Genomic DNA, 27,290 nt, shown 5'->3' with positions numbered 1-27,290 from the left:
CTTTCAGTTCACACAGACACAATAGAGTTCTAAGAACCCTCTATTCTGTTTAAAACAGCCATTTGATGCAATAAAAGTATTATAACATAATCTTGTAATTTCTCTCACAGTATTCATACAGTGTTTGGGCGGGTTATCTCCCTGTCTGCCTGCTGCCGTCGGACTGAACCGTAACCATAGTGACCGCTGACCGGGGCTGCTGTCGCACGTCAGTCACTCTCTTGCAGGTAGACTCCGTTTTGTTCAAGAAAACTAAAACAAAGTCAATCTTTACGGGAAGCTCAGACTTCCTACCCACTCACTCTCACTAAGTGCTGGTTTCCCAGACCTGGTAGGAAGGGCATCCACTCATCATTCATCCCTGGTCACCAGTGGCTTGGAAAGGGGGTTCTTTAACAAGCATTATACATTAACCTCTACCAAACTAAACAAACATGTTTGATTAAATGCAGAAAGTGGATGTTTCACCCCCTGTCCTGCTTTTCCAGCAGACTGGTGTGGGACTATCCTCCGTAGCCTGCCGTGGGCCAGAGGGGACGATTCAGACAAAATAATACAACCATCCATGTGAAAAGGGAGGGGCGTAGGAAGGCAGCAGAGCGCTAGGTCGTGGCTAGCTAGGCCGTGGCGTCGATGGTGCATTCTTTAGCCAGGTGACCAGACTTTCCGCAGTTGTAGCAGTTGACTTCGCTGGCCTTGCTGCACTGGACGGCAACATGGCCGATCTCACCACACCTGGTGGGAGACAGAGGAGAGAGATGAGGTTTAGCTAAGAGAAGGGAGAGTGTTTTCAGTCACTTGTTATTCGGGACAACGTTTTATGTCCTGATATTTAAACAAGAATGCTACAACGTCTCATCTTTTGGTATCAGGCCTAAACATCTCCTTTCCAACTGATTTGTACCTGACACAGAAGTCCTGCCTGCTGGTCAGCACACACACACGATTCTTGATGTCCATTTATAAAGCTGTTCATGGCTGCCCCAACTCAAACATACCACAGAGAACGATACACTGGCCAGTATACCTTGTAAAAAAACAACATGTGCTCACAGCCCTTCTGGATGTGTCCTAGTAATGATGTACATCTTCGATAACTCACCTGTAACACTTGACCTTGTCACAGCCCTTCTGGATGTGTCCGAAGCCTCCACAGGAGTAGCACTTCTGCTCGTTGGCATGGTCACAGTCCCGGGCCACATGGCCGGCCTTGCCACAGTTATAACAGACCTGCAATATAACATTATAATATAACATAACAATTAAGAATATAATCACCGGCCATGCCACAGTGATAACACACCTGCATTATATTAGGGGCCTATAAAATCTGCATTGTGGAAAATGTGGACGGAATACAGACGCAGTCAGCATCAGTGGCTGGGACCACTACTATATGTCCAGTCATCCTGCCGACCAAGGAGCGGTCTGAGGAGCTGTTTGGCATAGCAGATAGCCTAGCTGCTAGCTAGCTGCTTATCAACCTAGCAGGGTTTTCTTGAGGGCCTGAACGCAGCCTGCAACGCGGTTAACCATTACGGCTGGGACAGCGGACTCTCCAGGGCCTGTTGCTGTCTAGAGCCCTGCTGTTTGTTGTTGTTTTTCAATCTTCCCTGCGACCTGTCCTGTCTGGAACTGAGAGGAGTAACAGTATAACCTGTCCTGTCTGGAACTGAGAGGAGAAACAGCATAACCTGTCCTGTCTGGAACGGAGAGGAGAAACAGCATAACCTGTCCTGTCTGGAACTGAGAGGAGTAACAGTATAACCTGTCCTGTCTGGAACCGAAAGGAGTAACAGCATAACCTGTCCTGTCTGGAACTGAGAGGAGAAACAGCATAACCTGTCCTGTCTGGAACGGAGAGGAGAAACAGCGTAACCTGTCCTGTCTGGAACTGAGAGGAGTAACAGCATAACCTGTTCTGTCTGGAACGGAGAGGAGAAACAGCATAACCTGTCCTGACTGGAACGGAGAGGAGAAACAGCATAACCTGTCCTGACTGGAACCGAAAGGAGTAACAGCATAACCTGTCCTGTCTGGAACCGAAAGGAGTGGAGTAACAGCATAACCTGCCCTGTCTGGAACTGAGAGGAGAAACAGCATAACCTGCCCTGTCTGGAACTGAGAGGAGTAACAGTATAACCTGTCCTGTCTGGAACCGAAAGGAGTAACAGTATAACCTGTCCTGTCTGGAACCGAAAGGAGTAACAACATAACCTGTCCTGTCTGGAACCGAGAGGAGTAACAACATAACCTGTCCTGTCTGGAACCGAGAGGAGTAACAACATAACCTGTCCTGTCTGGAACCGAAAGGAGAGGAGTAACAGCATAACCTGTCCTGTCTGGAACTGAGAGGAGTAACAGCATAACCTGTCCTGTCTGGAACCGAAAGGAGTAACAGCATAACCTGTCCTGTCTGGAACCGAGAGGAGTAACAACATAACCTGTCCTGTCTGGAACCGAAAGGAGAGGAGTAACAGCATAACCTGTCCTGTCTGGAACTGAGAGGAGTAACAGTATAACCTGTCCTGTCTAGAACTGAGAGGAGTAACAGTATAACCTGCCCTGTCTGGAACCGAAAGGAGTGGAGTAACAGCATAACCTGTCCTGTCTGGAACCGAAAGGAGTAACAGCATAACCTGTCCTGTCTGGAACCGAAAGGAGTAACAGTATAACCTGTCCTGTCTGGAACCGAAAGGAGTAACAGCATAACCTGTCCTGTCTGGAACCGAGAGGAGTAACAGCATAACCTGTCCTGTCTGGAACCGAAAGGAGTGGAGTAACAGCATAACCTGTCCTGTCTGGAACCGAGAGGAGTAACAGTATAACCTGTCCTGTCTGGAACTGAGAGGAGTAACAGTATAACCTGTCCTGTCTAGAACTGAGAGGAGTAACAGTATAACCTGCCCTGTCTGGAACCGAAAGGAGTGGAGTAACAGCATAACCTGTCCTGTCTGGAACCGAAAGGAGTAACAGCATAACCTGCCCTGTCTGGAACCGAAAGGAGTAACAGCATAACCTGCCCTGTCTGGAACCGAGAGGAGTAACAGCATAACCTGCCCTGTCTGGAACCGAAAGGAGTAACAGCATAACCTGTCCTGTCTGGAACCGAGAGGAGTAACAGCATAACCTGTCCTGTCTGGAACCGAAAGGAGTAACAGCATAACCTGTCCTGTCTGGAACCGAAAGGAGTAACAGTATAACCTGTCCTGTCTGGAACCGAAAGGAGTAACAGCATAACATGTCCTGTCTGGAACCGAAAGGAGTGGAGTAACAGCATAACCTGTCCTGTCTGGAACTGAGAGGAGTAACAGCATAACCTGTCCTGTCTGAAACGCAGAGGAGTAACAGTATAACCTGTCCTGTCTGGAACCGAAAGGAGTAACAGCATAACCTGTCCTGTCTGGAACCGAAAGGAGTAACAGCATAACCTGTCCTGTCTGGAACCGAAATGAGTGGAGTAACAGCATAACCTGTCCTGTCTGGAACTGAGAGGAGTAACAGCATAACCTGTCCTGTCTGAAACCGAGAGGAGTAACAGCATAACCTGTCCTGTCTGGAACCGAAAGGAGTAACAGCATAACCTGTCCTGTCTGGAACTGAGAGGAGTAACAGCATAACCTGTCCTGACTGGAACTGAGAGGAGTAACAGTATAACCTGACTGGAACCGAAAGGAGTAACAGCATAACCTGTCCTGTCTGGAACCGAAAGGAGTAACAGTATAACCTGTCCTGTCTGGAACCGAAAGGAGTAACAGCATAACCTGTCCTGTCTGGAACCGAAAGGAGTAACAGCATAACCTGTCCTGTCTGGAACCGAAAGGAGTGGAGTAACAGCATAACCTGTCCTGTCTGGAACTGAGAGGAGTAACAACATAACCTGCCCTGTCTGGAACTGAGAGGAGTAACAGTATAACCTGTCCTGTCTGGAACTGAGAGGAGAAACAGCATAAGGTCTACTTTCTTGGGGACCTGAATATTGACTGGTTTTCATCAAGCTGTCCGCTCAATAGGAAGCTTCTCACTGTAACCAGTGCCTGTAATCTGGTTCAGGTTATTAAATCAACCTACCAGGGTGTTTACGAACACTACAGGAACAAGATCATCATATCATATCATACACCACATATGTCAATCACATTTTTTCTAATCCTGTAAAAGTTTGTTCTAAAGCTGTATCCGTACCCGTTATGCAGTAGATGGAAAGCCAAAGTTCCAAAAACGGGGCCTAAAATAGTGTATGAGAGATCATACAAAATATGTAGCTGTGACTCTTCTGTAGATGATGTTAAAGTATTTGTTGGTCTGATGTGATTAATAAGGAGCATCCAGACGCTGCACTTGATGAATTTATTAAATTGTTTCTTCCAATTATTGCTAAACATGCACCTGTTAAGAAACTGACTGTTAGAACTGTTAAGGCTCCATGGATTGATGAGGAATTAATCAACTGTGTACTTGAAAGAGATGGGGCAAAAGAGTGGCTAATAAGACTGGCTGCACATCTGACTGGCTGACTTACTGCAGATTATGTGACTAAACTCAACAAAAAGAAGAAACTGTATTATGAAGCCAAGATCAATGATAAAGAAAAATGGTAAAAAACGTACAACTAATAAATGATATTATGGGCAGAAATTCAATTCCATCTTTCGTCAAATCAGATGGCTTAATCATCTGATTTGTCAATGATTTAATTGATTACAAATTTAGGCAGGAAATGCCAACAACAAACAGGTCTATTTTGACCAATGACCTGGCACTAGCATTAAACTAGACGTCAACCGATTAATCGGCATTCAAGTTGTCATAACAATCGGTAATCGGACTATTTGGACGCTGATTATGGTCGATTACATTGCAATCCACGAGGAAACTGCATGGCAGGCTGACCACCTGTTACACGAGTGCAGCGTCAAAAGGACCTTGTGGCTGCAAGGAGCCAAGGTAAGTTGCTAGCTAGCATTAAACTTATCTTATAAAAAACAATCAATCTTCACATATTCACTAGTTAACTACACATGGTTGATGATATTACTAGGTTAACTACACATGGTTGATGATATTACTAGGTTAACTACACATGGTTGATGATATTACTAGGTTAACTACACATGGTTGATGATATTACTAGGTTAACTACACATGGTTGATGATATTACTAGTTAACTACACATGGTTGATGATATCACTAGTTAACTACACATGGTTGGTGATATTACTAGGTTAACTACACATGGTTGGTGATATTACTAGGTTAACTACACATGGTTGGTGATATTACTAGGTTAACTACACATGGTTGGTGATATTACTAGGTTAACTACACATGGTTGATGATATTACTAGGTTAACAACACATGGTTGGTGATATTACTAGGTTAACTACACATGGTTGGTGATATTACTAGTTAACTACACATGGTTGATGATATTACTAGGTTAACTACACATGGTTGATGATATTACTAGGTTAACTACACATGGTTGATGATATCACTAGTTAACTACACATGGTTGGTGATATTACTAGGTTAACTACACATGGTTGGTGATATTACTAGTTAACTACACATGGTTGATGATATTACTAGGTTAACTACACATGGTTGGTGATATTACTAGGTTAACTACACATGGTTGATGATATTACTAGTTAACTACACATGGTTGATGATATTACTAGTTAACTACACATGGTTGATGATATTACTAGTTAACTACACATGGTTGATGATATTACTAGGTTAACTACACATGGTTGATGATATTACTAGGTTAACTACACATGGTTGATGATATTACTAGTTAACTACACATGGTTGATGATATTACTAGGTTAACTACACATGGTTGATGATATTACTAGGTTAACTACACATGGTTGATGATATTACTAGGTTAACTACACATGGTTGATGATATTACTAGGTTAACTACACATGGTTGATGATATTACTAGGTTAACTACACATGGTTGATGATATTACTAGTTAACTACACATGGTTGATGATATTACTAGTTAACTACACATGGTTGATGATATTACTAGGTTAACTACACATGGTTGATGATATTACTAGGTTAACTACACATGGTTGATGATATTACTAGGTTAACTACACATGGTTGATGATATTACTAGTTAACTACACATGGTTGATGATATTACTAGGTTAACTACACATGGTTGATGATATTACTAGGTTAACTACACATGGTTGATGATATTACTAGTTAACTACACATGGTTGATGATATTACTAGGTTAACTACACATGGTTGATGATATTACTAGGTTAACTACACATGGTTGATGATATTACTAGGTTAACTACACATGGATGATATTACTAGGTTAACTACACATGGTTGATGATATTACTAGTTAACTACACATGGTTGATGATATTACTAGGTTAACTACACATGGTTGATGATATTACTAGGTTAACTACACATGGTTGATGATATTACTAGGTTAACTACACATGGTTGATGATATTACTAGTTAACTACACATGGTTGATGATATTACTAGTTAACTACACATGGATGATATTACTAGGTTAACTACACATGGTTGATATTACTAGGTTAACTACACATGGTTGATGATATTACTAGTTAACTACTCATGGTTGATGATATTACTAGTTAACTACACATGGATGATATTACTAGGTTAACTACACATGGATGATATTACTAGTTAACTACACATGGATGATATTACTAGGTTATCTAGCTTGTCCTGCGTTGCATATAATCAATGTGGTGCCTGTTAATTAATCATCGACTCACAGCCTACTTCAACTTTGCCAAACGGGCAATGATTTAACAAAAGCACATTTGCGAAAAAAGCACAATCGTTGCACAAATGTACCTAACCATAAACATCAATGCTGTCACACCCTGGCCTTAGTTATCTTTGTTTTCATTATTATTTTAGTTAGGTCAGGGTGTGACATGGGGAATGTATGTGTTTTGGTTTGTCTAGGGGTTTGTACGTTTATGGGTCAGTGTCTTGTCTAGGTGTTTGTATGTCTATGGCTGCCTAGATTGGTTCTCAATTAGAGGCAGCTGTGGTTTATTGTCTCTGATTGAGAGCCATATTTAAGGCAGCCATAGGCATTTGGGTTTTGTGGGTAATTGTCTATGTTGTACGTTTGTAGCTTGTGTGTGCACTTACGTCTATAGCTTCACGATCGTTTGTTGTTTTGTTTCAGCTTGTTAAAGTGTTCGTTGCGTGGTTTTTCCTTTCTCTAAAATAAAAGAGAATGTATTTTGCACACGTTGCGCCTTGGTCCACTCTCTCTCAGCAAGACGATCGTGACAAATGCCTTCTTTAAAATCAATACAATATAATATATAATATAATATAATAAAAATATTATTTTTTTTAAACCTGAATATTTTTTATTTTTTTTAAATGCATGTTAGCAGGCAATATTAACTGGGGAAATTGTGTCACATCTCTTGCGTTCAGTGCAAGCAGAGTCAGGGTGTATGCAGCAGTTTGGGCCGCCTGGCTCGTTGCGAACTGTTTGAAAGGCCATTTATTCCTAACAAAGACCGTAATTAATTTGCCAGAATTTTACATAATTATGACATAACATTGAGGGTTGTCCAATGTAACAGAATATTTAGACTGATGGATGCCATTCGTTCGATAAAATACGGAACAGTTCCGTATTTCACTGAAAGAATAAACGTTTTGTTTTCAAAAGGATAGTTTCCGGATTTGACCATATTAACAGTTCTAACACACCTGTTCCCTCTCCTTCTTGGGCTCCTTACAGTCTCTGGAGATGTGTCCTCCACGACCACAGTTATAGCACGCTGTAGAAACACAGAACAGTTATAGCACGCTGGAGAAACACAGAACAGTTATAGCACGCTGGAGAAACACACAGAACAGTTATAGCACGCTGCAGAAACACAGAACAGTTATAGCACGCTGCAGAAACACAGAACAGTTATAGCACGCTGGAGACACACACAGAACAGTTATAGCACGCTGCAGAAACACACAGAACAGTTATAGCACGCTGTAGAAACACACAGAACAGTTATAGCACGCTGCAGAAACACACAGAACAGTTATAGCACGCTGGAGACACACACAGAACAGTTATAGCACGCTGCAGAAACACAGAACAGTTATAGCACGCTGCAGAAACACACAGAACAGTTATAGCACGCTGTAGAAACACAGAACAGTTATAGCACGCTGTAGAAACACAGAACAGTTATAGCACGCTGCAGAAACACACAGAACAGTTATAGCACGCTGCAGAAACACACAGAACAGTTATAGCACGCTGTAGAAACACAGAACAGTTATAGCACGCTGGAGAAACACACAGAACAGTTATAGCACGCTGTAGAAACACAGAACAGTTATAGCACGCTGTAGAAACACAGAACAGTTATAGCACGCTGCAGAAACACAGAACAGTTATAGCACGCTGGAGAAACACAGAACAGTTATAGCACGCTGCAGAAACACAGAACAGTTATAGCACGCTGGAGAAACACACAGAACAGTTATAGCACGCTGCAGAAACACACAGAACAGTTATAGCACGCTGCAGAAACACACAGAACAGTTATAGCACGCTGCAGAAACACACAGAACAGTTATAGCACGCTGGAGAAACACAGAACAGTTATAGCACGCTGTAGAAACACACAGAACAGTTATAGCACGCTGCAGAAACACAGAACAGTTATAGCACGCTGCAGAAACACAGAACAGTTATAGCACGCTGCAGAAACACACAGAACAGTTATAGCACGTTGCAGACACACAGAACAGTTATAGCACGCTGCAGAAACACAGAACAGTTATAGCACGTTGCAGAAACACAGAACAGTTATAGCACGTTGCAGAAACACACAGAACAGTTATAGCACGCTGGAGAAACACACAGAACAGTTATAGCACGCTGGAGAAACACAGAACAGTTATAGCACGCTGCAGAAACACACAGAACAGTTATAGCACGCTGCAGAAACACACAGAACAGTTATAGCACGTTGCAGAAACACAGAACAGTTATAGCACGCTGTAGAAACACAGAACAGTTATAGCACGCTGCAGAAACACACAGAACAGTTATAGCACGCTGCAGAAACACAGAACAGTTATAGCACGCTGTAGAAACACAGAACAGTTATAGCACGCTGGAGAAACACAGAACAGTTATAGCACGCTGGAGAAACACAGAACAGTTATAGCACGCTGTAGAAACACAGAACAGTTATAGCACGCTGTAGAAACACACAGAACAGTTATAGCACGCTGGAGAAACACAGAACAGTTATAGCACGCTGCAGAAACACAGAACAGTTATAGCACGCTGGAGAAACACACAGAACAGTTATAGCACGCTGCAGAAACACACAGAACAGTTATAGCACGCTGGAGAAACACAGAACAGTTATAGCACGCTGCAGAAACACAGAACAGTTATAGCACGCTGGAGAAACACACAGAACAGTTATAGCACGCTGCAGAAACACACAGAACAGTTATAGCACGCTGCAGAAACACACAGAACAGTTATAGCACGCTGCAGAAACACACAGAACAGTTATAGCACGCTGGAGAAACACAGAACAGTTATAGCACGCTGTAGAAACACACAGAACAGTTATAGCACGCTGCAGAAACACAGAACAGTTATAGCACGCTGCAGAAACACAGAACAGTTATAGCACGCTGCAGAAACACAGAACAGTTATAGCACGCTGCAGACACACACAGAACAGTTATAGCACGCTGGAGAAACACAGAACAGTTATAGCACGCTGCAGAAACACAGAACAGTTATAGCACGCTGGAGAAACACAGAACAGTTATAGCACGCTGGAGACACACAGAACAGTTATAGCACGCTGCAGAAACACAGAACAGTTATAGCACGCTGCAGAAACACACAGAACAGTTATAGCACGCTGTAGAAACACAGAACAGTTATAGCACGCTGCAGAAACACACAGAACAGTTATAGCACGCTGGAGAAACACAGAACAGTTATAGCACGCTGTAGAAACACAGAACAGTTATAGCACGCTGCAGAAACACACAGAACAGTTATAGCACGCTGCAGAAACACAGAACAGTTATAGCACGCTGCAGAAACACACAGAACAGTTATAGCACGCTGTAGAAACACACAGAACAGTTATAGCACGTTGCAGAAACACAGAACAGTTATAGCACGCTGCAGACACACAGAACAGTTATAGCACGCTGCAGAAACACAGAACAGTTATAGCACGTTGCAGAAACACACAGAACAGTTATAGCACGCTGCAGACACACACAGAACAGTTATAGCACGCTGGAGAAACACAGAACAGTTATAGCACGCTGCAGAAACACAGAACAGTTATAGCACGCTGCAGAAACACACAGAACAGTTATAGCACGCTGTAGAAACACAGAACAGTTATAGCACGCTGCAGAAACACAGAACAGTTATAGCACGCTGTAGAAACACAGAACAGTTATAGCACGCTGTAGAAACACAGAACAGTTATAGCACGCTGCAGAAACACAGAACAGTTATAGCACGCTGGAGAAACACACAGAACAGTTATAGCACGCTGCAGAAACACACAGAACAGTTATAGCACGTTGTAGAAACACACAGAACAGTTATAGCACGCTGCAGAAACACACAGAACAGTTATAGCACGCTGCAGAAACACACAGAACAGTTATAGCACGCTGCAGAAACACAGAACAGTTATAGCACGCTGCAGAAACACACAGAACAGTTATAGCACGCTGGAGAAACACACAGAACAGTTATAGCACGCTGCAGAAACACACAGAACAGTTATAGCACGCTGCAGAAACACACAGAACAGTTATAGCACGCTGGAGACACACACAGAACAGTTATAGCACGCTGGAGAAACACACAGAACAGTTATAGCACGCTGCAGAAACACAGAACAGTTATAGCACGCTGGAGAAACACACAGAACAGTTATAGCATGCTGCAGAAACACACAGAACAGTTATAGCACGCTGGAGAAACACAGAACAGTTATAGCACGCTGCAGACACACAGAACAGTTATAGCACGCTGCAGAAACACACAGAACAGTTATAGCACGCTGCAGAAACACACAGAACAGTTATAGCACGCTGCAGAAACACACAGAACAGTTATAGCACGCTGCAGAAACACACAGAACAGTTATAGCACGCTGCAGAAACACAGAACAGTTATAGCACGCTGCAGAAACACACAGAACAGTTATAGCACGTTGCAGAAACACACAGAACAGTTATAGCACGTTGCAGAAACACAGAACAGTTATAGCACGCTGCAGAAACACACAGAACAGTTATAGCACGCTGCAGAAACACAGAACAGTTATAGCACGCTGCAGAAACACAGAACAGTTATAGCACGTTGCAGAAACACACAGAACAGTTATAGCACGCTGCAGACACACAGAACAGTTATAGCACGCTGCAGAAACACAGAACAGTTATAGCACGCTGTAGAAACACACAGAACAGTTATAGCACGCTGCAGAAACACACAGAACAGTTATAGCACGCTGCAGAAACACACAGAACAGTTATAGCACGCTGGAGACACACAGAACAGTTATAGCACGCTGCAGAAACACAGAACAGTTATAGCACGCTGCAGAAACACACAGAACAGTTATAGCACGCTGGAGAAACACACAACAGTTATAGCACGCTGGAGAAACACACAGAACAGTTATAGCACGCTGGAGAAACACACAACAGTTATAGCACGCTGGAGAAACACAGAACAGTTATAGCACGCTGCAGAAACACAGAACAGTTATAGCACGCTGCAGAAACACACAGAACAGTTATAGCACGCTGGAGAAACACAGAACAGTTATAGCACGCTGTAGAAACACACAGAACAGTTATAGCACGTTGCAGAAACACAGAACAGTTATAGCACGCTGTAGAAACACACAGAACAGTTATAGCACGCTGCAGAAACACAGAACAGTTATAGCACGCTGCAGAAACACACAGAACAGTTATAGCACGTTGCAGACACACAGAACAGTTATAGCACGCTGCAGAAACACACAGAACAGTTATAGCACGCTGCAGACACACAGAACAGTTATAGCACGTTGCAGAAACACAGAACAGTTATAGCACGCTGTAGAAACACAGAACAGTTATAGCACGCTGCAGACACACAGAACAGTTATAGCACGCTGGAGAAACACACAGAACAGTTATAGCACGCTGCAGAAACACAGAACAGTTATAGCACGCTGTAGAAACACACAGAACAGTTATAGCACGCTGCAGAAACACACAGAACAGTTATAGCACGTTGTAGAAACACACAGAACAGTTATAGCACGTTGCAGAAACACAGAACAGTTATAGCACGTTGCAGAAACACAGAACAGTTATAGCACGCTGCAGACACACACAGAACAGTTATAGCACGTTGCAGAAACACAGAACAGTTATAGCACGCTGGAGAAACACACAGAACAGTTATAGCACGCTGCAGAAACACAGAACAGTTATAGCACGCTGCAGAAACACAGAACAGTTATAGCACGCTGGAGACACACAGAACAGTTATAGCACGCTGCAGAAACACACAGAACAGTTATAGCACGCTGCAGAAACACAGAACAGTTATAGCACGCTGCAGAAACACAGAACAGTTATAGCACGCTGCAGAAACACACAGAACAGTTATAGCACGCTGCAGAAACACAGAACAGTTATAGCACGTTGCAGAAACACACAGAACAGTTATAGCACGCTGCAGAAACACACAGAACAGTTATAGCACGCTGCAGAAACACAGAACAGTTATAGCACGCTGCAGAAACACACAGAACAGTTATAGCACGCTGCAGACACACAGAACAGTTATAGCACGCTGGAGAAACACAGAACAGTTATAGCACGCTGCAGACACACAGAACAGTTATAGCACGCTGGAGAAACACAGAACAGTTATAGCACGCTGCAGAAACACAGAACAGTTATAGCACGCTGTAGAAACACACAGAACAGTTATAGCACGCTGGAGAAACACACAACAGTTATAGCACGCTGTAGAAACACACAGAACAGTTATAGCACGCTGCAGAAACACACAGAACAGTTATAGCACGCTGCAGAAACACAGAACAGTTATAGCACGCTGCAGACACACAGAACAGTTATAGCACGCTGGAGAAACACAGAACAGTTATAGCACGTTGCAGAAACACAGAACGTTGGAAGATAACTAACACATACAGGAACATCTCACTAACCCAACTAACCCACTCACTAACCCAACATAGCCCACTCACTAACCCACTCACTAACCCAACATAACCCACTCACTAACCCAACTAACCCAACATAACCCACTCACTAACCCAACATAACCCACTCACTAACCCAACATAACCCACTCACTAACCCAACATAACCCACTCACTAACCCAACATAACCCACTCACTAACCCAACATAACCCACTCACTAACCCAACATAACCCACTCACTAACCCAACATAACCCACTCACTAACCCAACATAACCCACTCACTAACCCAACATAACCCACTCACTAACCCAACATAACCCACTCACTAACCCAACTAACCCACTCACTAACCCAACATCAGACTAATAGTCAAACTTCTAAATTGGTGTGATGTACACACAAGTGTGGTCAACATTTTTCTAAGCTGGAGACGTCCTCACCATCCTCAGTCCTCTCACAGTCCCTGGCGACGTGACCAGGCTCTCCACAGCGATAGCAGAACAGATCTGAGGAACAGGAAGAATATTATGACTGGAAAATCACATCATTGCTTTGCTAGACATGTGACAATAGGAATCGACTTAGAAGTTAGCACACAGGCTCAGTGCTGCCCAGGGCCAAGTTAGCACACAGGCTCAATGCTGCCCAGGGCCAAGTTAGCACACAGGCTCAGTGCTGCCCAGGGCCAAGTTAGCACACAGGCTCAGTGCTGCCCAGGGCCAAGTTAGCACACAGGCTCAATGCTGCCCAGGGCCAAGTTAGCACACAGGCTCAGTGCTGCCCAGGGCCAAGTTAGCACAAAGGCTCAGTGCTGCCCAGGGCCAAGTTAGCACACAGGCTCAGTGCTGCCCAGGGCCAAGTTAGCACACAGGCTCAATGCTGCCCAGGGCCAAGTTAGCACACAGGCTCAGTGCTGCCAAGGGCCAAGTTAGCACACAGGCTCAGTGCTGCCCAGGGCCAAGTTAGCACACAGGCTCAGTGCTGCCCAGGGCCAAGTTAGCACACAGGCTCAGTGCTGCCCAGGGCCAAGTTAGCACACAGGCTCAGTGCTGCCCAGGGCCAAGTTAGCACACAGGCTCAGTGCTGCCCAGGGCCAAGTTAGCACACAGGCTCAGTGCTGCCCAGGGCCAAGTTAGCACACAGGCTCAGTGCTGCCCAGGGCCAAGTTAGCACACAGGCTCAGTGCTGCCCAGGGCCAAGTTAGCACACAGGCTCAGTGCTGCCCAGGGCCAAGTTAGCACACAGGCTCAGTGCTGCCCAGGGCCAAGTTAGCACACAGGCTCAGTGCTGCCCAGGGCCAAGTTAGCACACAGGCTCAGTGCTGCCCAGGGCCAAGTTAGCACACAGGCCCAGTGCTGCCCAGGGCCAAGTTAGCACACAGGCCCAGTGCTGCCCAGGGCCAAGTTAGCACACAGGCTCAGTGCTGCCCAGGGCCAAGTTAGCACACAGGCTCAGTGCTGCCCAGGGCCAAGTTAGCACACAGGCTCAATGCTGCCCAGGGCCAAGTTAGCACACAGGCTCAGTGCTGCCCAGGGCCAAGTTAGCACACAGGCTCAGTGCTGCCCAGGGCCAAGTTAGCACACAGGCTCAGTGCTGCCCAGGGCCAAGTTAGCACACAGGCTCAGTGCTGCCCAGGGCCAAGTTAGCACACAGGCTCAGTGCTGCCCAGGGCCAAGTTAGCACACAGGCCCAGTGCTGCCCAGGGCCAAGTTAGCACACAGGCTCAGTGCTGCCCAGGGCCAAGTTAGCACACAGGCTCAGTGCTGCCCAGGGCCAAGTTAGCACACAGGCTCAATGCTGCACAGGGCCAAGTTAGCACACAGGCTCAGTGCTGCCCAGGGCCAAGTTAGCACACAGGCTCAGTGCTGCCCAGGGCCAAGTTAGCACACAGGCTCAGTGCTGCCCAGGGCCAAGTTAGCACACAGGCTCAGTGCTGCCCAGGGCCAAGTTAGCACACAGGCTCAGTGCTGCCCAGGGCCAAGTTAGCACACAGGCTCAGTGCTGCCCAGGGCCAAGTTAGCACACAGGCTCAGTGCTGCCCAGGGCCAAGTTAGCACACAGGCTCAGTGCTGCCCAGGGCCAAGTTAGCACACAGGCTCAGTGCTGCCCAGGGCCAAGTTAGCACAGGCTCAGTGCTGCCCAGGGCCAAGTTAGCACACAGGCTTAGTGCTGCCCAGGGCCAAGTTAGCACACAGGCTTAGTGCTGCCCAGGGCCAAGTTAGCATTTTTTTACATTTTTACATTTTAGTCATTTAGCAGACGCTCTTATCCAGAGCGACTTACAGTAGAGTGCATACATTTTTATTACATTTTACATACTGAGACAAGGATATCCCTACCGGCCAAACCCTCCCTAACCCGGACGACGCTATGCCAATTGTGCGTCGCCCCACGGACCTCCCGGTTGCGGCCGGCTGCGACAGAGCCTGGGCGCGAACCCAGCCCAGCCTGGGCGCGAACCCAGAGACTCTGGTGGCGCAGTTAGCACTGCGATGCAGTGCCCTAGACCACTGTGCCACCCGGGAGGTGGCACACAGGCTCAGTGCTGCCCAGGGCCAAGTTAGCACACAGGCTTAGTGCTGCCCAGGGCCAAGTTAGCACACAGGCTCAGTGCTGCCCAGGGCCAAGTTAGCACAGGCTCAGTGCTGCCCAGGGCCAAGTTAGCACAAAGGCTCAGTGCTGCCCAGGGCCAAGTTAGCACAAAGGCTCAGTGCTGCCCAGGGCCAAGTTAGCACACAGGCTCAGTGCTGCCCAGGGCCAAGTTAGCACACAGGCTTAGTGCTGCCCAGGGCCAAGTTAGCACAGGCTCAGTGCTGCCCAGGGCCAAGTTAGCACACAGGCTCAGTGCTGCCCAGGGCCAAGTTAGCACACAGGCTCAGTGCTGCCCAGGGCCAAGTTAGCACACAGGCTCAGTGCTGCCCAGGGCCAAGTTAGCACACAGGCTCAGTGCTGCCCAGGGCCAAGTTAGCACACAGGCTCAGTGCTGCCCAGGGCCAAGTTAGCACACAGGCTTAGTGCTGCCCAGGGCCAAGTTAGCACACAGGCTCAGTGCTGCTCAGGGCCAAGTTAGCACACAGGCTTAGTGCTGCCCAGGGCCATGCTCTGGAACACCAAACAGGAGAAAATGTTTTGAAACTGAGTTACATGGGAAGGTTGAATACTACCTGAACGTTAATTTACAGTTTCAAAGTGTTTTTACTAAACTTTGCCCTTTCATTTATCCTTTAATGTAGTCAGTACCTTTCCCCGTCTATTGATCACTACCCTGTAATGTAGTCAGTACCTTTCACCGTCTATTGATCAATACCCTGTAATGTAGTCAGTTCCGTTCCCCGTCTATTGATAAATATCCTGTAAATATCCTGTAATGTAGTCAGTTCCGTTCCCTGTCTATTGAACACTACTCTGTAATGTAGTCAGTACCTTACCTTTCCCCCTCCCGCGGCCCTTGCCTCGTCCCCGCCCGGCATTCGGACAGTTCTTGATCCAGTGGCCAGTACGTCCGCATCCAAAACACTCATTACTACTCATCTCCACTAGCTCCTACAACCTGAGGAGAGAGACAGACACATACAGTCAGCCCTAATACAGCCAGACAGTCTAGGGCTGCTCCCTGATTAAACAAAATCTTGGTAGACCAAAAGTAATCTGTTCTTCGACCAATTGATTTCTCTAAATATTTCAATGTGTAATTTTTCCATATATAGACACACCCTATGTGTTTGAATAAAATCAACTATGTGCATTGAGCTGGTCTGATGCTTTAAGCTTAAGGTTTGATGCCTCAAGAGGGTGCCAGAGATCTAGATAAGGAGAAGAGAAAACCCTTAACCTGACCCAACCATTCTCCTCCCGCTGGCTTTCGCTGATTCTGCCATTACTCTAGGAGTCGTCAACCTTTCTCATGTGGAATGCCAATTTATCTGACCATTTCTACCCATCTGCCTGCCAGTTATGGTTTTCATATGCACATTTTCATGAAACTGTTTAATTTATTATAACGTTTTTATATCTCAAAATCATTGTCATGTGGTTAATCAAAATTCTATCCAAATCTAAATGAAAACAAACAAACCTAAAAGGTAACTTCTATTGCCGTTGCCAACTACATAAAAATAGCCTACATAAAGCCCTCCCCAAAAATAACATCGCAGCCTGCAGGTAGAAAATATCCTGGTAAAACTAAATATCCTATAAATCATATTTGCAGACAGGCCATGTGTAGCTACAAACTTGCAACATTGTATAAAATATTCTGGGCCCTCAGAGTTTCCCACGCCAGTGAGCTCGGGACAGACACACCTGTTGGCTTGAGGTCCTGTTCCTCTGATAGAATATTAACTCCAAAGTATTGTGGAGCTCCTGCACGTAAATATAAACAATATCAGCACCCAAAATGAGAACCGGAACCTATTTCAGTCAAGCACTGATAAGAAGTAATCAGGTAGGACTATTTTATGACGTTTCCACTGGATCTGAGCATGACATTGTTCCCCTTTCACGCTGAGTGGTCATCGAAAGGGAGAGAGCTGGAAAGATTTTTCAAATACATTGAGGAACTATTATCATTCTCAATGGGATGTAAAAACAGACTTCATTTGCTTGCTGTTTGAGGTGAAGAAAACATTACTTTGAGAAGCTCCACAGGTCATTAGTGGTGGGTCGTTAAGCCAATCAGAAATACTTTCAGATCCCCAAATGGGCACATTTTTATGCCTACATCTGCGCGCAGGCCAGGTAGCCTATAGGTCTACTTCTATGTGTAACTCAGGCCAGGTAGCCTATAGGACTACTTCCATGTGTAACTCAGGCCAGGTAGCCTATAGGACTACTTCTATGTGTAACTCAGGCCAGGTAGCCTATAGGACTACTTCTATGTGTAACTCAGGCCAGGTAGCCTATAGGTCTACTTCTATGTGTAACTCAGGCCAGGTAGCCTATAGGTCTACTTCTATGTGTAACTCAGGCCAGGTAGCCTATAGGACTACTTCTATGTGTAACTCAGGCCAGGTAGCCTATAGGTCTACTTCTATGTGTAACTCAGGCCAGGTAGCCTATAGGTCTACTTCTATGTGTAACTCAGGCCAGGTAGCCTATAGGACTACTTCTATGTGTAACTCAGGCCAGGTAGCCTATAGGTCTACTTCTATGTGTAACTCAGGCCAGGTAGCCTATAGGACTACTTCTATGTGTAACTCAGGCCAGGTAGCCTATAGGACTACTTCTATGTGTAACTCAGGCCAGGTAGCCTATAGGACTACTTCTATGTGTAACTCAGGCCAGGTAGCCTATAGGACTACTTCTATGTGTAACTCAGGCCAGGTAGCCTATAGGACTACTTCTATGTGTAACTCAGGCCAGGTAGCCTATAGGACTACTTCTATGTGTAACTCAGGCCAGGTAGCCTATAGGACTACTTCTATGTGTAACTCAGGCCAGGTAGCCTATAGGTCTACTTCTATGTGTAACTCAGGCCAGGTAGCCTATAGGTCTACTTCTATGTGTAACTCAGGCCAGGTAGCCTATAGGACTACTTCTATGTGTAACTCAGGCCAGGTAGCCTATAGGACTACTTCTATGTGTAACTCAGGCCAGGTAGCCTATAGGACTACTTCTATGTGTAACTCAGGCCAGGTAGCCTATAGGACTACTTCTATGTGTAACTCAGGCCAGGTAGCCTATAGGACTACTTCTATGTGTAACTCAGGCCAGGTAGCCTATAGGACTACTTCTATGTGTAACTCAGGCCAGGTAGCCTATAGGTCTACTTCTATGTGTAACTCAGGCCAGGTAGCCTATAGGACTACTTCTATGTGTAACTCAGGCCAGGTAGCCTATAGGTCTACTTCTATGTGTAACTCAGGCCAGGTAGCCTATAGGACTACTTCTATGTGTAACTCAGGCCAGGTAGCCTATAGGACTACTTCTATGTGTAACTCAGGCCAGGTAGCCTATAGGACTACTTCTATGTGTAACTCAGGCCAGGTAGCCTATAGGTCTACTTCTATGTGTAACTCAGGCCAGGTAGCCTATAGACCTACTTCTATGTGTAACTCAGGCCAGGTAGCCTATAGACCTACTTCTATGTGTAACTCAGGCCAGGTAGCCTATAGGACTACTTCTATGTGTAAATCAGGCCAGGTAGCCTATAGGACTACTTCTATGTGTAACTCAGGCCAGGTAGCCTATAGGTCTACTTCTATGTGTAACTCAGGCCAGGTAGCCTATAGGACTACTTCTATGCGTGCGAGTCCTTACTCAACATTGACAGGAACGCTCCAAACAAAAGACATTGACTAAATTGACAAAACTCGTGAACGGAATGAAATAAACCAAAACGTGTTTCTCACAAGTGTAGCATAGGTTGTACACACTGCAGAAAATGTGTCCACTCCGACAACGAGAAGACTGGAAAAATAATATTGAATGCCTTAAAATAATTTATGATATGATTTGAGAATCTGGTTGAGAGAATGCCAAGAGTGTGCAAAGCTGTCATCAAGGCAAAGGGTGGCTGTTTGAAGAATCTCAAATATAAAATATATATTTTTGGTTACTACATGATTCCATATGTGTCATTTCATAGTTTTGATGTCTTCACTATTATTCTACAAAGTAGAAAATAGTAAAAATAAAGAAACTTTTGAATGAGTAGGTGTGTCCTAACTTTCAGACCCCTTCCCCTTTTCCACATTATTACATTACAGCCTTATTCTAGAATGTATTCAATAAAATGTTTTTCCTCAATCTACACACAATACCCCATAATGACAAAGTGAAAGAAAACAGAAATACTTTATTTCCATAAGTATTCAGACCCTTCGCTATGAGACTTTAAATTGAGCTCAGGTGCATCTTGTTTCCATTGATCATCCTTGAGATGTTTCTACAACTTTATTGGAGTCCACCTGTGGTAAATTCAATTGATTGGACATGATTTGGAAAGGCACACACCTGTCTATATAAGGTCCAACAGTTGACAGTGCATGTCAGAGCAAAAACCAAGCCATGAGGTCGAAGGATTTGACCGTAGAGCTTCGAGACAGGATTGTGTCGAGGCACAGATCTGGGGAAGTGTACCAAAACCTTTCTGTAACATTGAAGGTCCCCAAGAACACAGTTAAGAACATCCAATAGTCAAAGGTATATGGAATACAAATGGTATAGAGAAATAGTTGACGCGTCATAATTCCTATAATAACTACAACCTAAAACTTCTTAACTGGGAATATTGAAGACTCATGTTAAAAGGAACCACCAGCTTTCATATGTTCTCATGTTCTGAGCAAGGGACTTAAACGTTAGCTTTCTTACATGGCACATATTGCACTTTTACTTTCTTCTCCAACACTGTGTTTTGTATTATTTAAACCAAATTGAACATGTTTCATTATTTATTTGAGACTAAATTGATTTTATTTATGTATTATATTAAGTTAAAATAAGTGTTCATTCAGTATTGTTGTAATTGTCATTATTACAAATATATATATATAAAAATCGTCCAATTAATCGGTATTGCCATTTTTTGGTCCTCCAATAACCGGTATCAGCGTTGAAAAATCATAATCGGTCGACCTCTACTCTGGAGAGACCTGAAAATAGCTGTGCAGCAACGCTCCCCATCCAACCTGACAGAGTTTGAGAGGATCTGCAGAGAAGAATGAGAGAAACTCCCCAAATACAGGTGTGCCAAGCTTGTAGCCTCATACCCAAGAAGACTGGAGGCTGTAATCGCTGCCAAAGGTGCTTCAACAAAGTACTGAGTAAAGGGTCTGAATACTGATGTAAATGTGATATTTCCATTTTTATTTTGAAGAAATTAGCAAACATGTCTAAAAACATGTTTTTGCTTTGTCATTATGGGGTATTGTGTATAGATTAGACATTTTTTAAATAAGGCTGTAACAGAACAAAATGTAGAAGAATTCAAGGAGTCTGAATACTTTCCAAATGCACTGTAAATCCCCAATCATACTAGGCCAGTGATTCTCAACTTGGGGGTCGCGGGAGGATTTTAAGGGGTCGTAGGAATATATAAAAAAGAATCAGCACCTAAACTTTTATTTTGAAAGGATACCGCCGCACCTAAACTTTTATTTTGAAAGGATACCGCCGCACCACTTATTGTTGCTAACTTTACACGTGTAGAGCGTCCGCAGTGATGTTTCAGTTTCAGAGGGTTGGCACATACTCACTGACCAATACAATAACGTTCTCGCCCCACACACACAAACACTGATCCAATGAAATGTCAGATTTCTCAACACACACACTGATCCAGTAAAAATGTCGTTCTGCAACATTGCACATGTCGGCTGTCAGATTAAAATCATGGACCCGGTTTAAAAGGTGCAGCTTCCTCTATCTACTGCTGCTTCCAATGTCAACAAGGCAGACAACCCGGTCCCTGTCAGGAAGAGAAAATACCACCCCGACTTCATCAAATATGGTTTTACATATATAGAAGACAGGCATGGTGAGTGTAGACCGCTGTGCATCCTATGGAATGAGCTGTTAGCCAATGAGAGCATGAAACCCTCCAAAAGGAAAAGGCATCTGGACACCAGGCATCCAAGCCACAAAGATAAGACAGCTGACTTTCAAATAAAACGTCAATATCTGGATGCATCACAAGATTCATTGAATAACGACTGCAAGGTACAAGAAAAGGCCCTTTGCGCATCACACCTTGTGGCCCAGCGCACTGCTAAGTGCAAAAAAGCCCACACCAGCTCAGAGGATCTCATACTCCCTGCTGCGAATGGATATGTGCACTGAAATCTTGGGAGAGTCAGCCACCAACAAAGTTAAAACCATCATACCCTTATCCTTGATGAGGAGAATCCAGGACTTGTCGGAGGACAACGCGCCAGACATCAGAGCGCATCACTGCAAATGGACATTACACACTGCAGCTTGATGAATCCACAGATGGTGTTAGGTGCTTCAAGCTGAGATTGCCAGGTTTCTTTCGGAAAACAAGTCACCTCTGACTGAACATTTTGATTGTGAGGAAGGTTGTCTACCTGGCGGTTATTTTTGATCATCTGAATTTGCTCAATGTGCCAAAGAAAGGGACCGGGGCACAATCCATTTGAACAGATGGACAAAGTAGATTCCTTCAAGATGAAGCTTACTGTTTGGGCAAATCATGTTTCTAACGGGAGGATTGACATATTTCCCAATGCTGATTTCGAGATTCAGAATCTGATCAACAAAGCGCACGGCGACACACTGAAAAACCCTGTTAACCTCTACAGGATCGGTGGGTCCATCACCGGGGGAAAACTACCGGCCCTCCAGGACACCTACAGCACCCGATGTCACAGGAAGGCCAAAAAGATTATCAAGGACAAAAAACCACCAGAGCCACTGCCTGTTCACACCTCTACCATGCAGAAGGCGATGTCAGTACAGGTGCATCAAAGCTGGGACCGAGAGACTGAAAAACAGTTTCTATCTCAAGGCCATCAGCCTGCTAAACAGCCACCACTAACTCAGAGAGGCTGCTGCCTGCATTGAGACCCAATCACTGGCCACTTTAATAAATTGATCACTAGTCACTTTATACAATGCAACTCTAAATAATGCCACTTTAATCATGTTTACATATCTCACATTACTCATACCACATGTATATAGTTATTTTATATATTGCAACTTGCCTATGCTGCTCGGCTATCACTCATCCATATACTTATATGGACATATTCTCATTCACCCCTTTTAGATGTGTGTATTAGGTTGTTGTTGTTGTGAAATTGTTAGATTACTGGTTCGATATTACTGCACCGTCGGAACTAGAAGCACAAGCATTTCACTACACTCGCATTAACATCTGCTAACTGTGTATGTGACAAATAAAATTTGATGTGAAGCGTGCCCAAGAAGACAGCTGCAATATGACATTACAAAATGGAATCAATAGTCCATAATATTGGGTCCCCAGGCAAAATCAGTTGAGAACCACTGTACTAGGCGATGTCATACTCCGTCAACATTGCCTCCATACCTCTTAAAAAGGAAGTTAAATATTTAGGGATTGTTATCACTAAAAACATTTCAGATAGAGAATCTTTAAACATCGATAATAGGATTAATTCCATGAGAGTTTCATTGATATCTCAATTTTGTCCAAGACAGATGGTTTATCTAGAATAATTTACCCAAGTCAGTCCCTTTTTCTTTCTTCTAATAACATAAAAAAAAAGTCAATTCTGTTATTTAGATTTGTTTGGAGGAATAAAAACGAATTATATTCGGACATCACAATTAGTGAAAGACTATGATCGTGGAGGTTTACAGGCTATTGATTTTGCGTTGTTAGTGGGTGCTTTTAGAATTAAATGGTTGAATTGATGTCTGTCTAATCCTACCTCTATGTGGTATGATATCCCTAACAGTTTGTTTAATAAACTTGGTGGACTTGAATTCCTAATGAAATTTGATTTTGACCCTCTAAAATTACCTGTGAAATTGTGTAAGTTTCACCAGCAGATGTTATTTTTCTGGAAAATTATATTCAAGCACAATTCCCCCCCCCCCCTCCACAAAACATTGATTTGGAATAATATAGTTATTAAAATTAATAGGAAATCCATTTTCAAAGGCCTTTGGTTTGACAAGAGTATTCATTTTATATGTGATTTGGTAGACAACACTGGGGAGTTTTTGCCATTTGAGTTCATTGGTAAATGTCAGGTTAATATTACTCAGAGAGAATATATGAAGGTTTGCAAAGCAATTCCACTTCCTTTACATGGACTTATTAAGAACACATTGTTATTTTATGAGGTTGTTCCCACTTTTCCTAGTTTACAAATTAATAACTTGAATTTTTTGAATAAAAAAAAAGCAACAATAAGTGGATACGATTGGCAGTTAATGAAGTTATTTTTGGTGATTATAATTCTGTATATTCCTATGGAAGGGACCAACTCATGCTATGGTCAAAAGCGACTGTTAATGATTTCTTGCACAAAAGATTCAATTTTGACTAAATGCCTTGTGCTTTTGGTTCCTCTGATTCAGAATCTATAGAGCATTTTTTTTTCTTCATGCCACCATTCTAGTATAAACTATGGATTGAAAATCATGAATGGTTGTGTATGAAATCTCCAGAATTACCTATGTTTATCTTTGATGATGTTAAATGGCATTATGCTTATCCTTGTAATCCTGATCATAACAATTAACATTATTATTCTCTTGGCCAAATATTATATTCACAAATGTAAATGGGGTGGAAAAATTCCTTATTTTGTAGTTTTTTTCATTGAACTGTTACAATTTTATAAATCCCTCAAACTTGTGAAACTTAAAAAGTTGGAAAAATTTGAAGTCGTGTCTCTGAATGTCTGTTAATAATGTCTCATTGCCTTGTTACATATTAATGATGTCCCGAATTATTATTTTTGGGGGGCGGGGGGTTCGACTTGTGTTATGTTATTTCATTTTATTCACAGGAATGTCCCTGTATTGATGTGTAATATTGTTATTATTGTTGCAATAAATAATTTAAAAAATAGGCGATGTCATGCGACATTGGCTAGCTACACTCATTCTCAGTACACGTCATCGGTCATCTCACGCCGAACTACGCATGTGCAAACCGTCAAATCAAAGGCTCTCGTATATAAAGTTGTTTTTAATTAAAATGAAAACGTGTCAGTTTGTCACTTTCACGCGGTTGGATTATTAACATGTTCAACTACATAAGACATTGGCTCGAATCTAGGTTGTGCCTTTATATTTGGGGAAATGTTGAGAAGTGAACAATTCTTCCTTAAGACTTCTCAAATCCCGGCCTGCTTGTCAAGCGTTCCCGGAAGTCTCGCGATGTTGCATGGTGTTTAGAAACTGTGTATCGTCTTTGATACCACTGCATCTATCTACGGTAGCTAACTAGGTAAACAACACCAAAACAAAGACCATATGCGTTTTATTAAATCATTTCAAATTGTGACTTCAATACATTTGCTGATTTCTTTCGAGACAAAGTCTCGATCTGGAAAAATAAATAATTAAATTCTGCACCTTTCCCACGCGCAGTAGACCAAAGTGCGTTGTAAGAAAATGTATTTAACGTTAACGTTAGCTAGCTAGCCAAGGAATCACAACAGCTCGTCTTGCATTTATTTACATTTCGGTCGTACTTTAGACAGACTGCGAATCTTTATGACACATGTGAAGTATTTAAACATATCTTCCACAGGTTATATTTTTGTCCTTTATTACAGCCACTCACCTCAGACTGCGCCTGGTTGTTGTCAGTCTCCTCTGCGCCACACGCGGGTTGCACACGGTCCTCTACTTCGGTCCTGTTCTTCTCCCCTCCACATGGGCGCTGCTTTTGCACACGGCTCTGCTCTGGTTTTCAAACAGACCGTTACATTAAGTCAGCTCCCCATCCTAGGCCTTTGTGTTTATACTGCATGTATCTGTTGGAAGGAGCCTTGTTAAACCGTTACGCCATGTACAGTAAAAAAGAAAAGGGATGAAACAATCAGTGGAGTGAGGAGAAAATGAGAGGTGCTCTGAAAGAGTAGAGTCAGGACATGTACCCAGACTCCAGGAGCTGGCATGCTTCTGGTACAAATAGCTTTCTCCCTGCAATTAGGGTTAAGTGCCTTGCTCAAGGCCCCCCCCACACACACACACACACCTTTACGTGTGTTAGCCAGACAGCCACTCACAAAGTAGACTACCGATCGCTGTCTATAGTGCTGAAATATCAAACCTTTGATAGACTTTCTATGGTGCTAGGGCATAGTTTAGCTTTAGCTAATAGATACATATTTATTGGTAGGCCTATTTGGTCGTCCTTTTCTCAGGAAAGCCTAACATTTCAAATCAACATTTATTGGTCACATACACATGGTTAGCAGATGTTATTGCGAGTGTAGCGAAATGCTTGTGCTTCTAGTTCCGACAGTGCAGTAATATCTAACAAGTAATCTCACAATTCCACAACAACTACCTAATACACACAAATCTAAGTAAAGGGATGGAATAAGAATATATACATATATATGTATGGATGACCGAGTAGCATAGGCAAGATGCAATAGATGGTATAAAATACAGTATATACATGAGATGAGTAATGCAAGATATGTAAACATTATTAAAGTGGCATTATTAAAGTGACTAGTGATCCATTTATTAAAGTGGCCAATGATTTCAAGTCTGTATGTAGGCAGCAGCATCTCTGTGTTTGTGATGGCTGTTTAACAGTTTGATGGCCTTGAGATAGAAGCTGTTTTTCAGTCTCTCTGTCCCAGCTTTGATGCACCTGTACTGACCTCGCCTTCTGGATGATAGCGGGGTGAACAGGCAGTGGCTCGGATGGCTGTTGTCCTTGATGATCTTTTTGGCCTTCCTGTGACATAGGGTGGTGTAGGTGCCCCTGGAGGGCAGGTAGTTTGCCCCCGGTGATGTGTTGTGCAGACCGTACCACCCTCTGGAGAGCCTTGCGGTTGTGGGCGGTGCAGTTGCCGTACCAGGCGGCGATACAACCCGACAGGATGCACGTACCCTTGTGGGGCCCCAGTGTTGAGGATCAGCAAAGTGGAGGTGTTGTTTCCTACCTTCACCACCTGGGGGCGGCCCGTCAGGAAGTCCAGGACCCAGTTGCACAGGGCGGGGTTCTGATCCAAGGCCTCAAGCTTAATGATGAGCTTGGAGGGTACTATGGTGTTGACTGCTGAGCTATAGTCAATCAATCAAATGTAATTATGAAGCCCTTTTTACATCAGCCGATGTCACAAAGTGCTCTACAGAAACCCAGCCTAAAACCCCAAAAAGCAGGCAATGCAGATGTAGAAGTACGGTGGCTAGGAAAAACTCCCTTGAAAGGCAGGAACCTAGGAAGAAGCCTAGAGAGGAACCAGGCTCTGAGGGATGGCAAGTCCTCTTCTGGCTGTGCCGAGTGGAGATTATAACAGTACATGGCCAAGATGTTCAAACGTTTAT

The 27,290-nt window shown here is 43.7% G+C and overlaps 1 protein-coding gene across 1 annotated transcript; it reads right to left on the bottom strand.

Annotated features, from left to right (window-relative positions):
• cnbpb (CCHC-type zinc finger, nucleic acid binding protein b) lies at window positions 1–25,653 on the bottom strand. The gene is made up of 6 exons (XM_038985652.1): window positions 25,564–25,653; window positions 16,742–16,863; window positions 13,754–13,819; window positions 7,773–7,843; window positions 1,103–1,230; window positions 1–735 (listed from the first exon to the last, which is right to left on the bottom strand). The coding sequence occupies exons 2-6, from the start codon at window positions 16,842–16,844 to the stop codon at window positions 618–620; spliced, it is 486 nt and encodes a 161-aa protein (XP_038841580.1). The 5' UTR covers window positions 16,845–16,863; window positions 25,564–25,653; the 3' UTR covers window positions 1–617.
• Between the last annotated feature and the right edge of the window lie 1,637 nt (window positions 25,654–27,290).

The sequence above is a fragment of the Salvelinus namaycush genome, unplaced genomic scaffold (genome assembly GCF_016432855.1).
Source record: "Salvelinus namaycush isolate Seneca unplaced genomic scaffold, SaNama_1.0 Scaffold361, whole genome shotgun sequence".
Taxonomy (NCBI): domain Eukaryota; kingdom Metazoa; phylum Chordata; class Actinopteri; order Salmoniformes; family Salmonidae; genus Salvelinus; species Salvelinus namaycush.
This window is presented reverse-complemented; position numbering and strand designations above follow the sequence as displayed.